Source organism: Musca autumnalis, unplaced genomic scaffold (assembly GCF_047663935.1).
Source record: "Musca autumnalis isolate F117 unplaced genomic scaffold, ASM4766393v1 scaffold_5, whole genome shotgun sequence".
NCBI lineage: Eukaryota > Metazoa > Arthropoda > Insecta > Diptera > Muscidae > Musca > Musca autumnalis.
The window spans coordinates 4,773,372-4,788,158 of NW_027412088.1; the positions used below are offsets into that span (position 1 = coordinate 4,773,372).

General features: G+C 36.1%; 1 protein-coding gene and 1 long non-coding RNA gene across 2 annotated transcripts in view; one reads left to right on the forward strand and one right to left on the reverse strand.

The window, feature by feature from the left end:
• The window catches only part of LOC141404851 (uncharacterized), a 312,536-nt gene that overhangs the window by 252,064 nt on the left and 45,685 nt on the right, over positions 1-14,787 (reverse strand). The gene's annotated exons all lie outside the window — the stretch shown is intronic.
• The window catches only part of flz (transmembrane serine protease filzig), a 66,363-nt gene continuing 61,621 nt past the window's right edge, over positions 10,046-14,787 (forward strand). Inside the window, exons 1-2 of the mRNA XM_073988608.1 lie at positions 10,046-10,317; positions 11,240-11,467. Of these exons, the coding sequence (XP_073844709.1) occupies positions 11,329-11,467 (139 nt within the window). The 5' untranslated portion in view covers positions 10,046-10,317; positions 11,240-11,328. The remainder of the gene's footprint in view (positions 10,318-11,239; positions 11,468-14,787) is intronic.

Below are 14,787 nucleotides of genomic sequence, written 5' to 3' on the forward strand. Positions count from 1 at the left end.
CTCCAGCCAGCCAAACAGACAGACGGACGGACATGGCTAAATCAACTCCCTCGTTAGCATAAATCCTGATGGTATAATGAATTGTAATGACGTATATCACAGTTCTGGTTGGAGGACTTCCAGAAACGAAGCCTGACAATGAAAGCAAAGTAGGTTGGCATATGTGGTAAAACAATGGATATATCGGAATAGTCGGCAATATATAAATTTTGTCTATTTTTATACCCTCAGCCTTTAGGCTAAGGAGGGTATATACACTTTGATACGATGAAAATGTGCCTCATCGAAATAATGGTTTTAGACCCCTAGTATGTTTGGACGAAATGTGTTTCAGACAATTTTGAGTCGATCTAGCCATGTCCGTCCGTCTGTCTGTCTGTCTGTCTGTCCTGCTGGCTGGAGCGCACGATAACTCTCGAACGGATGAATCGATTCGCTTCAAATTTTGGCTTTCGTAATATTTTGCCCAAACTTAGTTTAAGTTCGAAGATGACCTACATCGGTCCACTCCTTCCGGTACCTCCCCCACAAAAGTTCGAAAATGTTCGGAAAGTTTGTGCGCACGATAACTCTTGAAGGGAGTGACCAATTTCGTCCGTACTTTGTATAGCGTAAACTTTCTACCAGAGTAATATGAGGTTCCAATATGGTCTCAATAGGTCCACTCCTTCGGGTACCTCCCACACAAAATTTCGGAAAAGTTCAGTTTAGGGCCATCTCTCGAATCGCTTTGATTTTTGTTTTAGCAATTTGTATTTAGTTCAAAAATGTTCGCAAAAATTGTTCGTACGGTAACTCTTGAAGGGAGTGGCCGAATTGGTCTATACTTTACACATCCTAATATATCTACCAGATATAGATCAGGTTCAAATATGGACTATATTTGTCCACTCCATCCGGTACCTCCCACACAAAATTTCGGATAAGTTCACTTTATGACCTAATATCGAATCACTTTGATTTTTGTTGAAGCGATTTGCATTCGATACCTCCTTTACGACGGTAACAGTTTTCTTAGGAAAACAGCCCGAAGGGTGTTAAAAACCCCTATGTCACAATATGTGGCGGTCGAACTGTTCAACCGATTTGGTCCAACATTCGGACTTCGTCATATTATATCCAGTTAGTTTCATGGGCAATACCGGTCCACAACTTTCGGTACTTCTCCCCAATATTTAAAAAATTTCACTAAAATGCTAGGACGATATCACTTGAATGAGGCAACCAATTTGGTCCAAACTTTGGATATATGGAATATTTTACAAAATTTAGTTTAACTTTTAAAATGGCCCTATCGGTCCTCCCTAAGGGTACCTGTCCTATAAAAGTTCAACATTTGTGTCTTAGTGCAGTTAATTCCTAATCCTCATTTTTGCGGCAAGTTCAATTGTCCAAAAAGGGCCACAAAATTCTGAAGAGGCCTTAAATACATTCGATCGGACAAGTTTCGCTTCACATTGGTTGAGGGTATATATCTGTCGGCAAAGCCGACTGACAGTTTTTTACTTGTTTTTTTTTTTTTTTTTGTAATCACGCTACAGGTCGCAGTTTTGATCGGATTGTCACGAAATTTTATTTGGTAAAAAAGCCTATTTATTTTGGAGAAGAAGTCAACATTTTATTCTTATTCGAAAATCTCCGCTTCTAGTAGGAGTATTCCAAAAACTTGCCAATGAAAGAAGAGAATATTACTTTTACAATGATGCAATGTAGGTTGGCGTAGGTGGTCAAAGAACGGAAATATCCCAAAATACATCCCAATTTTCCATTTTCTAGTTTGAATTGTAATGAAAAATATCCCAGCATTATTTGCGGGTACTTCAACAAAGGTCACATATACTAATGAAGACATTTTGAGCTTTAAATTGATCCCAATTGCGTTAACAAAAGTGCTAAAATACTAGATATATAGAAAAAAATGCTCAGGTATCCCAGTTTCCAATTTGTGGAATTTTATGTCCATGGCAGATATGTATCTCTGCTTCTGTTGGACATATTCTCAGGAGTGAGCTCGTTAATGAAACTAGACCATCTGAGCTTTAAATTAACAACAAATGTGTTGGCATTGATGGCTATGTCAATTTTAATATTTTGACAAATACCTCTGCTTCTATTTGGTGTATTCGAAGCATGTATCCTGCTAATTAAGAAGAACAGCAAAGCTTTAAATCAGTTCCAAATGGATTGTCGACAGTAGTCAAATGTAAAATTAATTATTATTAGTTAAGCCTATACACAGTGGTAGTAGTTGTAGGGTCCAGACTATAGCCTTTGCTTGTTTAAATTTGTTTAAATTTAATGAAATTTCATGAATTAAAATGTGTGTTTTCTCTGAATGGATTAGAACATATAAAAAACAAAAAAAAAATCACATTTGATGCAAAATATTAAAAAAACTTAAAATTTTAACTTTGACCTTGAATTCCTCTGCAACTACAAACAGAATTGTACGATTTTTTAAAGCCGACCAAAAAAATTATGAAAATATCTCTATCCGTTCAAAAGTTACAGAATTTTGACCAGGAAAAGACGATTCTGAACCAATGTGCAGTGGAAACTTCAAAACATTTTCTATCACCTGCAAAACTGCTACTTTGAAAATTAGGAATATGTTCATAGTACATTTAGGTCCAGGTTCAACTCCTCTTATTTTTTTCGTATAGTCTTATGCTGAAGTTATTTAGTATTTAATTTCTTGTTTTACTAAAACTTTTTGTAGATTTTTAATTTTTAAGAGAACAAATCCATATATATTTTGGTATTTTTTTTTTAATTAAAAGAAATCTTAGCTATATTTATTAATAACAAATCAAACTGTTGAAATTCAATCCCCCAAATTTCATTCGAACACTTGTCAAATAAAGGCATGAACAAACAGACAATTAAATTTGCTAAGGTCTTTGAGTAGTTTTTTTCCCAAAGTCATTAAATGGGCTTGTTGGGTGGTTCTGTCCTCGTTGCTGTGGTTGGAGGCGATCATTGCACAAAACCACCGCACACCAACAGACGTTCGTACTAACTCTCTTGCACTTGAAGAATAGCCATTTTCACTTTCTGCTTTCCTAAGGAATTGAGTTGAGGTGTCTGTTTACTTGTCCCGTGCAAAGTGAGCGTGTGAGTGAGTGTGTCGAGTGGTGGTGGTGGTCAGTGTTTAGTGGCGGTGTTTTGTTGGTAATACAACAATCACTTGTGGCATGTCTAGTGACCACAATTGAGAAGGTATGATGAGCACTAACCAGCGTCAGTGGTAATTACGTGTCAACACGGTGATTACACGAGATTTTGTGAACCAAAGATAAATATGTACACACCGCACTGCAGAAAAAAGCAACGGTGAAAAGTGAGAGTGTTTTTCTATTGTCATTTCCATGTTTATGTCTTCTGTTGTGGCCACATTTCAGCAGTTTCAATTCAATTGTTTGTGTCATTTGTTTGTCCAGTTGATGGGTCCACAATTTAAGGGCTTTTATATTTTTCATTTTTCATTTTTTGTGTGTGATTAGATAACAGCAGCGTACCGTGTTTGCTTAATTACATATTTAGAAAATAAAAAATAAAAACTCGAAAAAATATAAACACTTTGTAAATGTCTTCTTCATGGGGGCCTCTTGAGGAAATGTTGGCGTTTTATGGAGAGACCGATATATTTCGAAACGCTTTATTTTCCTTTAATAGCCGTCATCTATAAAGTGTGTGAGTTTACAACAGGTGTTACACATTTACATCAAAGAAAAAAAGAAGAAGAAGTGTGTCAGAAGGAAATAAATTACATAATAGTGGCGTCTATTGAGAAATGAAACAATTGAAACGCATAAGTACACCGCGACTTTGATATGACAGTTATCATCATCAATTGACAAAAGACAAAGTAAAATTAAAATGAAATCTTAGTAGCAATTCCGAAACACATGGCATAAAATGTGTGCTTTATTTTTTTAGATTGTGCTTTCTACCCTGAGATTGTTTCATTAGGTGAAACTATTTCCCAATGATTTTTGGAAATAATTGTTGGTGATCATGTTTAAATTCCAAAGGTTCTAAAGAAACCCGCTTTGTTCATCGTTCCGATTTTTGAAAAACCTCATGCTTCCCAAATTAAAAATAGCATTTAAAAAATCGTCCGCCTAATGAAGACGATTTCAAATGTAATTCTTAAAGTAAAAAATAAGTCCAGAAAAACATCTAGATATCTAAAATAAAAAAATAGTGGGCGACAAAAAGGTTTGCAAGTTTCCACCGTAAATTTTTGTGCGTTTTTTGGACCCATTTATTTCCTTAACCAACTTAGCGCCGAGAATTTTTTTTGCGAGAAAACTTAAATTTGTGTTTGAAAATGATATTTTTGAGACATTTTTAAACTTTTTTAAAAATAACTTTTTTCTTTAAAACCGTAAATCGGGCATTCTTTTAAAAGTGCCAAAAATGTTGGAGATTAATATACGCCAATCCCTCGGTTTTTTATTGAGAAAATACTCTTACTACATTCCTAACAAATCCCTGACTTTATATGAATCTAACATTTATGATTAAACGTTTATCGAATATTTAAATTTTTCATCAAAAGTCGAATTTTACCTCAATTTTTGCAACCACTTTTTTTGGCGTTTAGACGACCAGTGGCTTTATATGGGCTAACAGACCCATCTGCAATAAAATTATCCTACGACTATCCTTTATGTATTGTAACAAAATTATTATTGAGATAATAATATGGAAAATAAAGTTATAACGTTGAAACAAGAACTGCTAAAAACAAGGACTACTAAAAACTTTAATGCGAGAAGTATTTAGAATTTCGGGGTCCATATCTCAGAAACTATTGGCTTCCCCTATATAATGTTGTAGTCCTGATCACAACGATTACACACTACTTCAACACGATGTGAGAAGTGATCAAAAACTGGATTAAAGCCCCAAAGTGTTTTTGGGCCATTATGTCAGGAAGAATGGACTTATCTAGGATTAAATAGGACTACAATGAGTACCTTCGGCAAACAATTCAAACTATCCTCGAACAGCCCTTAAACCATACTTTTTTGAGGAAACTACCCAAAGGTGTTGTCCGATATAGACCTTGTTGGAACTAGATGTAAGTCTGGTAAACGTTTTAAGATTTTAGTTGGTGCCGCAAGTTTGTTTTTAGAGCTTATGGGCCGTTATCTCAGGAAGTATAGAATTGGACCTGAAAGCAATTGATTCGTTTGGGAGTTATCACTTTATCGTAAAATTGTGAACTCTTTGTGGGGAAGGATCCAAAAGGAGCACAGACGAAGCCAGTGGGTATTTTTAAAAATTGTTTGTATATTTTACTCACAAAACATCAAATTTTGTTCGTTGTCCAAGTTTCCCGTTGTTAACCCAAGGTAATGCACTTTCGCTGCTATGGGCGTTCAGAGATATCAAAAGGATTGATGTCAAAAAAGATCGATGTTTAAGTGTAGGGGCTGGAGTGCACGATAACTCTCGAACGGTACCTTGTATGTTCGGACCAAATCCCTTTCAGACAATTTGGAGTCAATTTAGCAATGTTCGTCCGCAATATTTTGCCCAAACTTAGTTTAAATTCGGAGATCCACACCTTCCGGTACCTCGCCCACAAAGTTCAAAACATTTCGCTAATATGGTACGCATGACAACTCTCGAGTACAGTGACCAATTTCGTCCATACTTTGCACATCGTAAAATTTCAAAAAATTTGTATCACCGTGCCTTGAGTGCAACCTGTTGCAAGAAAAATAAAAAAAAAAACACTTTTCCGATATTTTGTTGGGGAGGTACCCGAAGGAGTTGACATGTACCGTACATTTTCCACTTTTTGCAAAGTATGGGCCACATCGGTTACTGACTTCTAGAGTTATCGTGCGCACCATTTTGGCCAAAAGTTTTGAACTTTGGTGCAGGAGGTACTAAAATGAGTGGACTAATGTGACCCATCTTAAAACTGGATTTAAGTTTGGGCAAAATGTTTTGAATGTCAAATTTTGGACCGAATCGGTGTATCCGTTCGAGCGCTCCATCCACTACACGTGGTGCCATAGCGGGTTTTTAGAGCGGGCTATTTTCTCAGGAAGTATGGACTTTCCCCCTAAAAAACTTGTAACGTCGTAATGGGGGCAGCGAAACAATTTGTTACAACAAACATCAAAACGATTCGAGAGGATGTCTTAAACCGCATTTTTCCGGAATTTTATGTAGGAACTCAGCAAAATGTTCGATGCCAAAGATGCCATTCAATCATGGGTGCAAGTGATCTGGCATGTCATCTTCTTAGCATCTTCATCGATGAATTTTATATGAGCGTGGACCCCAAAAGGTGCTATTCATTTTTAGATCCAAAGCATGTAATTTTCACCAATGCTTTGGCATGTCATTTTCACCAACCCTTTGCAATGACATTATCTTTACGACGAGAGTTTTAACAACGGTGGTTGTGATTTCGAGTCTCCGACAACATCAAGCCTATTGTAAATAATTTATCTTATATATTTAGAAAAAGGGGGTTAAGTTAGACACCGTAAAAACAGTGTAAGAATGGACCAATATTGGTTTTGATTTCATATTCATGTATTGTCATCCAAGTCTGAAATGTGTGCAAATTTTAAGTTCGATTGGTCAACTGCAACTGTGTGAAAAATTAGTCACCAGATTTGAAAAGCAAATTAGATAAAACACTGTAAAACAGAGTAAAAATGGACCAATATTGGTTTTGATTTCATATTCGTGTATTGTCATCCAAATCTGAAAAGTGTGCAAAGTTTTAGTTGGATTGGTCAACTGCAACCGTGTTAAAAATGAGTTACCAGATTTGAACTAAACACACACCAAAGCAAGTTAAATAAAACACTGTAAAAATGTATATAAATAAAAACACAAAATTCATCTCTATTGGATCGATGGAATGGGTTCAAATGCTGATGAAAAGATCGGATCTTCCACGACTTTCTTTGCATGGGTTCAAATGGTGATGGAAAGAACGGATCTTTTACGACTTCCTTTGCATTGGTTCAAATGCAAATGAAAAGATCGGATCTTTCACGACTTCGTTTGAACCAATGCAAAAGATGCCATGAAATCACGTAATCGCATGAAACCACTTCCTTCAAATTTTGCTGGGAAGTATCCGAAGGAGTGGACCGATATTGTCCATATTCGAACTTGATCCATGCCTGGTAGAAATATTACGATGTGCACAGTATGGACGAAATTGGTTACTGTACTCGAGAGTTATCATGCGTACCATATTAGCGAAATGTTTTGAACTTTGTGGGGGAGGTACCCGATATGGCCCATCTGCGAACTTAAACTAAGTTTGGGCAAAATATTGCGGACGAACATTGCTAAATTGACTCCAAATTGTCTGAAAGGGAAAGCCATTATTTCGATGAGGCACATTTTGCCCGTATGAAAGGGTATATACCCTCGTTAGCATAAATGCTGAGGGTATATAAATGGTCCATATCGGACTTCTTCTTAGGATACCTCCCTCACAAAGGATCAATATTTTTGTTTAAGTGCAGTTTAGGATCTTTTCGACGATCCGTTGGAAAATTATACCGATGCTTATGCTTGTGGTCCTGTTTTCAGCAATATTATGTTTCTCGTGGGCAAGTCTATGCTTCCTGGCATAATTTTTGTCAGCAAGTTCAACGTCCAAAAAGGGCCATAAAATCTGAAAACCCCCAAATGGGTAAAGAATTTTGGTTGAATGTGCATATGTGCATATCTCCTCTGGACGGTCTGGCAATTTACACAGACGGGTCCAAGATGGAAGAAGGTACTGGCGCTGACGTCTACTGCGAGAATCCACTAATTAAAAACTCATATAAGCTTGACAATAATTGTAGTGTTTTTCAGGCGGAGATTCTTGCTATCAGGAAAGCAGCTGAATTGGTGAAAGGGCTTGAATGCGGTCTTACAGGCCCGGTGGCTATATATGTCGATAGTCAAGCGGCCCTCAAGGCTCTCAAGTCATGGACCATAAATTCAAGAGCTATTCTATTGGATATACACGTTATCGTAAAGCTATGTTGGGTTCCGGATCACAGCAACATCATGGGAAACGAGGTAGCAAATGAACTGGCTCGAGGTGGCTCTAGGTCTATCGACTTATCAGTTGATGAAACCGTCCGGCCACGGATGTGCCACTACATCGGCAAACTTCGGGAGATCTTCAATGAGAAAGCACATCAAAGATAACTATTGGAACCTGGTTGTAGGGTTTCCAAGACATTCTGGCCTGAGGTTTTTTGTCGAAGAACGGCTTCCCTCCTCTCACTTGATAAGTTAGGGATGAAAATCCCGGTGGGACTTATAACAGGTCACTGCAGAGTGAGGTCCCTAACTTCAAAATGGAACGACAGTGGCATTGACTACTGCAGACTATGTGAAGATGCGGAGGAGATAGAGACTGTTGAACATCTGCTTTGTAGGTGCCCCATGTTGCAAACAAGGAGATACCGAACACAAGGCAGATATGAGATAGACACTCTGACCTTTCTGTCTGACATAGATCCCGTCGTCCTACTCAACTTTGCCAGACATCTAGCATGGCTTGGCAAAGGTCCATAACAACCCTTAATAGTCAGACTCTTTTCCCTCTTCCAGATAATTGCTTGGCGTCAATCTCTACATCTCCCACACTCACCATCATCTCCTCATCTCTATCCTATCATCCTCATTTCATCAAGCTGCATCAACACTCTATCATCTGTTTCATCTTTAATCATCTCAACAACACACCTCCATCATCTTTAAATCATCAACTCCATCATCTTTAGCCTACAAAGGATGAACACAATGGACTAACGGTCTCCGAGTGAAGCAGTCACCTATTCTAATAGAGGGTTGCGCATCCTTAAACCTAACCTAACCTTGGTTGCATAGCCGGTATTCGATTCGATATTATTAATAGATGAAAGTTTCAATTCAGACATGCTAATATTAATCCGACTGATACTTTTTCATTTGTTGTCATCTATGTATAAAAAAGGACTTCCCGAAAAAACATATATTGTTGCCTGAGGTTAAAAAACAACCAATAAACTACAGTAAAGTGGGGTGGAGCAATAAAGGTTATGATGTACGTAGTTTTGGCAAACCGCGAACCCCCGTCGCTAAATAAAACGTAAACACAGGAAACATGTCGGGGAGATCACTTCGATGTCATGGAAGCACTTCAGCCTCCTACAACTAATGATTTCCCCCTATTTTTATTAACTGCACTTCGTTACGCTGCATTGACATGACACATATTTGCTATGTCTGCCTAAACATAATTTCGCATAACACAAAAACAAAAGACGGATTTCCGAAAATCAGGAAATCCAAAAACAACTGCCTACTAAGCTCCAAACATAACATCTATGAGCCGTCTGCGTTACTACTCATTCATTCACTGCTCAATTCGAACATTAACAGCGGCTTCAAATTGCCTAGAGAAGCAGAGCAAAAGCATAACAACCAGAGAGTGAGATTTTAACATAACAAAGTTAACAGAGCCTGTTATGCCATGAGCTTGCGATCAAAACTAAAAATACTGATCGACCGCCAAGCTGTGATTCAGTTATTCAAGAGATTCCACAGGGTACGGTCATGTGGAAATTTTAAGTGTTCGAATTTTGCGTTTTTTCTACTTCGAGCTATTGAAACGAACGGTAACCGTTACAGTTGCAAGAAAGCAATCACACACATGGAAACACGTACGCACACACACACGCCATCGAAAAGACAAATCAAAGAAAAAAAAAATAAAGTGCATTTATATTAGACCGGTGGCAAGTGACAAGTGAAGAGCTATTGAAGTGCGCATGACCAATAGGCTTTGGAATGATAATTATGTATTTACCAAACCGAACTCTTTTTGCTTTTTGACAATTTAAGATGCTGCTCCAATAAAAGAATTAAACGGTGGACTGGCAGACAGACAGACGGACTGACTGAGGAAAACAAACAAAACCGGGCTTTTCAGATTTTCGAGCTACCGATGTTGAGAGTTGTTATTGAGCCGCCGCTTAAATAAAAGAGTTGGCCCATCGTACTCAATCTCAGGCATTGTTGATGGTGCGGTCGATCGGTTGGTCGGTCGGTGTGCTTCTGCGCTCCATGTCTAAAGTGAAAGTTTGTTAAGCATAAAATTCGAAGTCCGTTATCTTTTCTTCTTTGCACACACAGTCACTGGCTAACCAGCCAGTCAGTCAGCCAACCAGCCAGCCAGCTCTCAGCCAACAACTGAACAGAAGAATGCTTTAATGTTGGTCATCGCTTAAACATTTACTGGCGCAACGTCCAAGCGTATGGACGTCCAAATTATCAACAACGGTCGGTAGTTTCATAACGTAACGTTATTTCCATATTTCTGCTAGTCTGACGGCAAGCGATAACAATTTTTGCACCCGCCACCCCTTAACATTTCCAATACAACAAACTGTTCGAAGTCGAACGTAATTGTATTGTTTTGGAGCAGCAGCAGGTGTATGTAAATTAGATAAACACGAACACCTTGCCTCTTCATTTTTTTGGTCAACAGACCCTTGGTCATAGCTTCGGTGTGCGTGTGTTTTCTATTACAAGAATACGAAAGAAAGGAACAAAAGTGAAAGAAAACATTTTAAATAAAGTGCAAAATATTTTTAAAAGCTACGCCGTGGAAGCTCCTAAAAAGGAAATCTTGAAGAAAGAAAAGAAAACGCGTAACGATCGGCAATACCTCGAACATAAAACAAACAACAAAAATATTATCAACAAATAATGAAGAAAATCGAACAAAAAAATATAAAATGTGCTAAAAAAAACAAAGGAAATGAAATGAAATAAACAACAATAAAATAACGAGAGAAAGAAAACTAATTATAAAATGTTCTTTTAGAATTTCTCTTCGATTAAAAACAAGAAATGCACACACTCACACACACACAAATCCATTTTAAATAAATTGCAATGCAACGAATTCTAAAAGAAAGAAACAAACAACAACTATCGAACGATAATTGTGCGTATGTTGCTATAAACGCAATAACAACAACAAGAACAACGATCATATGAAAAGAAAAGAAAAACAAGTTTGTTGCTTAAGTCTTTTGTTTTGTTTAAGTTTAGATTGATTTAACAAAGAACAGCGTGCAGCATTCCAAAGCCCAAATGACAACAAATCGTTTATGTTAATTTGCCACAGTACAATAACAACAAGTTCCAATCATTTTTTTTTTATTCAAATTTGAAATTTTCTATTTTTCCATTTTAGTTAGTGTCTTATTTTTAACATAAAAAACAACAACTATAACAAGAAACCAACAATACAACAACAACGTAATTTTATACAAACAGACAATCATGTCAAGGATAAATTCCAAAAGATCGCTCACAGGGCGATCCTTACAACTGACAAGGCGGCCGTTAACACAAATAGTCCTGCTTCTGGCTCTAGTGGCCTTGGTGCCGCTATCACATGGATTTAGACCAACAAGTGGAGGTAAGTTACAAACAAAACTTTTTCCTCAACCATGAACCTGTTGTTCTTCTTGTCAGTCACCAAGAATGTTGTGTGCCTGACAATTTATCGTAAGTGTATCATGGCATAATTTTAATAACTTACTACAAAAATAAAAAGAAAACATAAACAAATAAAACTCTGTATAGCACACAGGCAGACCTAGTTGTTGGCCAATTGACAACCAACCATTCTGTTGATAGTTTGTTATTTTATGCTCACTTAAGCTAAGCTCAGTCTTATCCATGGTCGCAGCCTAACTTGCCACCAGTTGTTAGTCTGGTTTCAGAGTATCGTGTTGTGCAAATTGTTTATGATTCGTTTTTTTTTTTTTTTTGTTTTGTTGTTTTTGTTTTTCTTTTGTGTGTCATTGTTGTCCTCATTGCCATTGACGACAATAATGAAGATCATCTCCACCATTATCATTGCTATGGCCAGCCAACATGTTGTTGGTAGTGAAAGCTTTTTTGTTGTTGCTGCTGTTGTTGATCTATGTATGTTTTGCTGCCATCTGCCTGCCTATTTGTCTCTCTCGATTGTTACTCGTTTTGTCGAGTGTCTCCAATATTTGCCACTTTCAGTAACTGCTTCAAAAAAAAGTGCATGCATAATAGACCCAACACAAGGAAAGAAGGAAGGAGACAAGAAGGAGTATTTTATATTCATCAAAGTGAAGTTTTTTTTTTGTTTTGTCAAATATAAAAGTTTGTGTAAAAGCATTTTTTGTTTTGGGTTTCAAAGAAAGGACTTTCTTTCACAACATTTGTACATGGCCTAGAGGGTCTATTATAAATCATGGTTAGCTGCCAAATCGTTTATGTGATTTGATGGTATGCAATGACATCCTTGACACTTCAAAATACATATGTACAGTGGCTCAATGAAAACATTGAGATAAACATATTTCATGTATTTCTTAGAGTTTATCTGCTACTCAAAATACTTTATATTAAACTGATATTTTAGATTAAATTTGTAGATTAAAACTTATATTTTATAAAACATAAGTCATAATAATGGAAATTCAGTTTGTTTTAAGATAATCGATGTATTATTGTCTGCGGTATTATTGTACATTACACTGTGCAACAAAATGCAATTTTTTTTCAAAATGATCGGAAAAACCGAGTAGATTATGAAAGTAGAGCTAATAATATGAGACATGTGTATCGGCGTTGTTAACGTTTACATCGGAAAGTTACCAAAGTAGGCGGGAAAAGTTCCGCTCATTTCTAGTTTTTTTCGAAATATTCAAGTTAAGATATCTTGGAATCCTTGCAATGTGGGGATATGGGGAATATTTTTGTTGAAAATTTTAACCCTCATGCGGTTCACCAAAGGGGTATTTTTGGTCCTTTTTTCGAAAATCTTTCAAAAACTCCTTTCAAATATGGTCATAGCAAATCCAAATATTCTACAAAATTGTTCGTCATAAATAATATTGTATGTAAAAATACGTGAGAGGTTTACGGCTATGGTCCAGTGAAAATATAGTTGTCAGAAGGGCTCTCACATGCACGATTTGTCGTGGTCCAATATAATACAATGATGGCAGTAACTCCTGTTTTGTTGGCACTTAGAGAATTAACTCTAGAAATTGAATTAAATAGCTGTATTATGGATTACCATAACAAATCCAGTTAGGATATAGCCTTTTACGTCCATTTCTAGGGTTAATTCCCTAACTGCCACCAAAACAGGAGTTACTGCCATCATTGTATTATATTGGACCACGACAAATCGTGCATGTGAGCCGTAAACCTCTCACGTATTTTCACATACAACATAGGTGTCCAATCACAACGACAATCTGGAAAAAAATTGTAACATATGACCCTAAACTCTATGCCAAAAATAAGGGCTGATAAGAATATTATATGTTATGGTTACAGATTTCTTTTACTCAGAGACTCATAGTTAAATTTGATTTGGAACATTTCCTTTTTTAACAATATCCCTAAAAAGTGAAGGATTTTGTGAGATTTTGATCCAGCATGGAATTTAGTAAAATTAACAGTACAAAATTAAAACAAAAAATTTCATCCAAAAATATACAAATTTGTAATCTATTTTTTTATGGAAATAGTAGACATAGATGAAACTCGTAGTGGAATTTTGTGTAGAATTTTTCATCTTTTGACACTTTTCACCTAGAACCAAGTTTCATATTACTTTCATGCATCAAATCGAAAAAAGACGGAAAATGTTTTCATCAAAAATTGGGAAATATTTTCACGCTTTTTCAGCAAAATTGATACTAATATTTTCATTATATATAATGTAAATATATATTTGATTCCTTTGGTGACTCATAGTGAAATTTGACGAAGAATATTTTTGTCTTTGATGTCATCTCTCTAAAATTATTTTTTGAGGGACAATTTTGAATAAACTCAGATGAAGTCCGACTTTAACCCTAAAACGAGTTTTTCATTTTTTAAAGATTCCTAGCGATTAGATAAAATTTACAAATTTACAGTAACATTTTATGGCGAACAATTTTGTAGAATATTTGGATTTGCTATGACCACACCTTAAAGGAGTTTTTCAAAGATTTTTGAAAAAAGGACCAAAAAGACCCCCTTGGCGAACCGCAAGAGGGTTAAATTTTTCAATAAAAATATTCCCCACATCCTACTCTGTAAAGTCGCCAAAGACACTATATACCTGAAATGCAAGGATTCCAATATATCTTAACCTGAATATTTCGAAAAAACTATAAATGGGCGGTACTTGCCCCGCCTACTTTGGTTACTTTCCGATGTAAACTTTAAAAATGCCGATACACGTGTCTCATATTTTTAGCTCTACTTTCATAATCTACTCAGTTTTCCTTATCTTTTTTTTTGTGGCACAGTGTTATTTTCCATATCGTCGGTGTCATGCTTAAGTGTTCCATACGCCATTTTTGACTTTTTGAGATACATGTGATTTTTAGGGTTTTCGGGTATGCTCTTTCTCAATTTCTAGTCGGCTTTCTTCTATCTGCTCTGTTTTCCGAGATATCCGCGTCTCGTCGGGAAAGCATAAACTTTTTTCAGTTATGAAATTAATATTTTAAAAACTTACAAGTTTACAAACACATTTAAAAAATCAGAATTTTATTTTCAATTTAGAAGTATTTAGTTTATTGAGGCAAAGATGAAAAATTTGTTTGTCACTTTCAATTCAATGTGATTTACAGTATTTCACATTTGTGTCTTAAGTGCGGATATGGAACAAATCGACAAAAATTCTTTTTTAAAAAAATCTCTATAACTTTTATATTCTAATACATATTCCTCTAAAATTTTGGAAATATG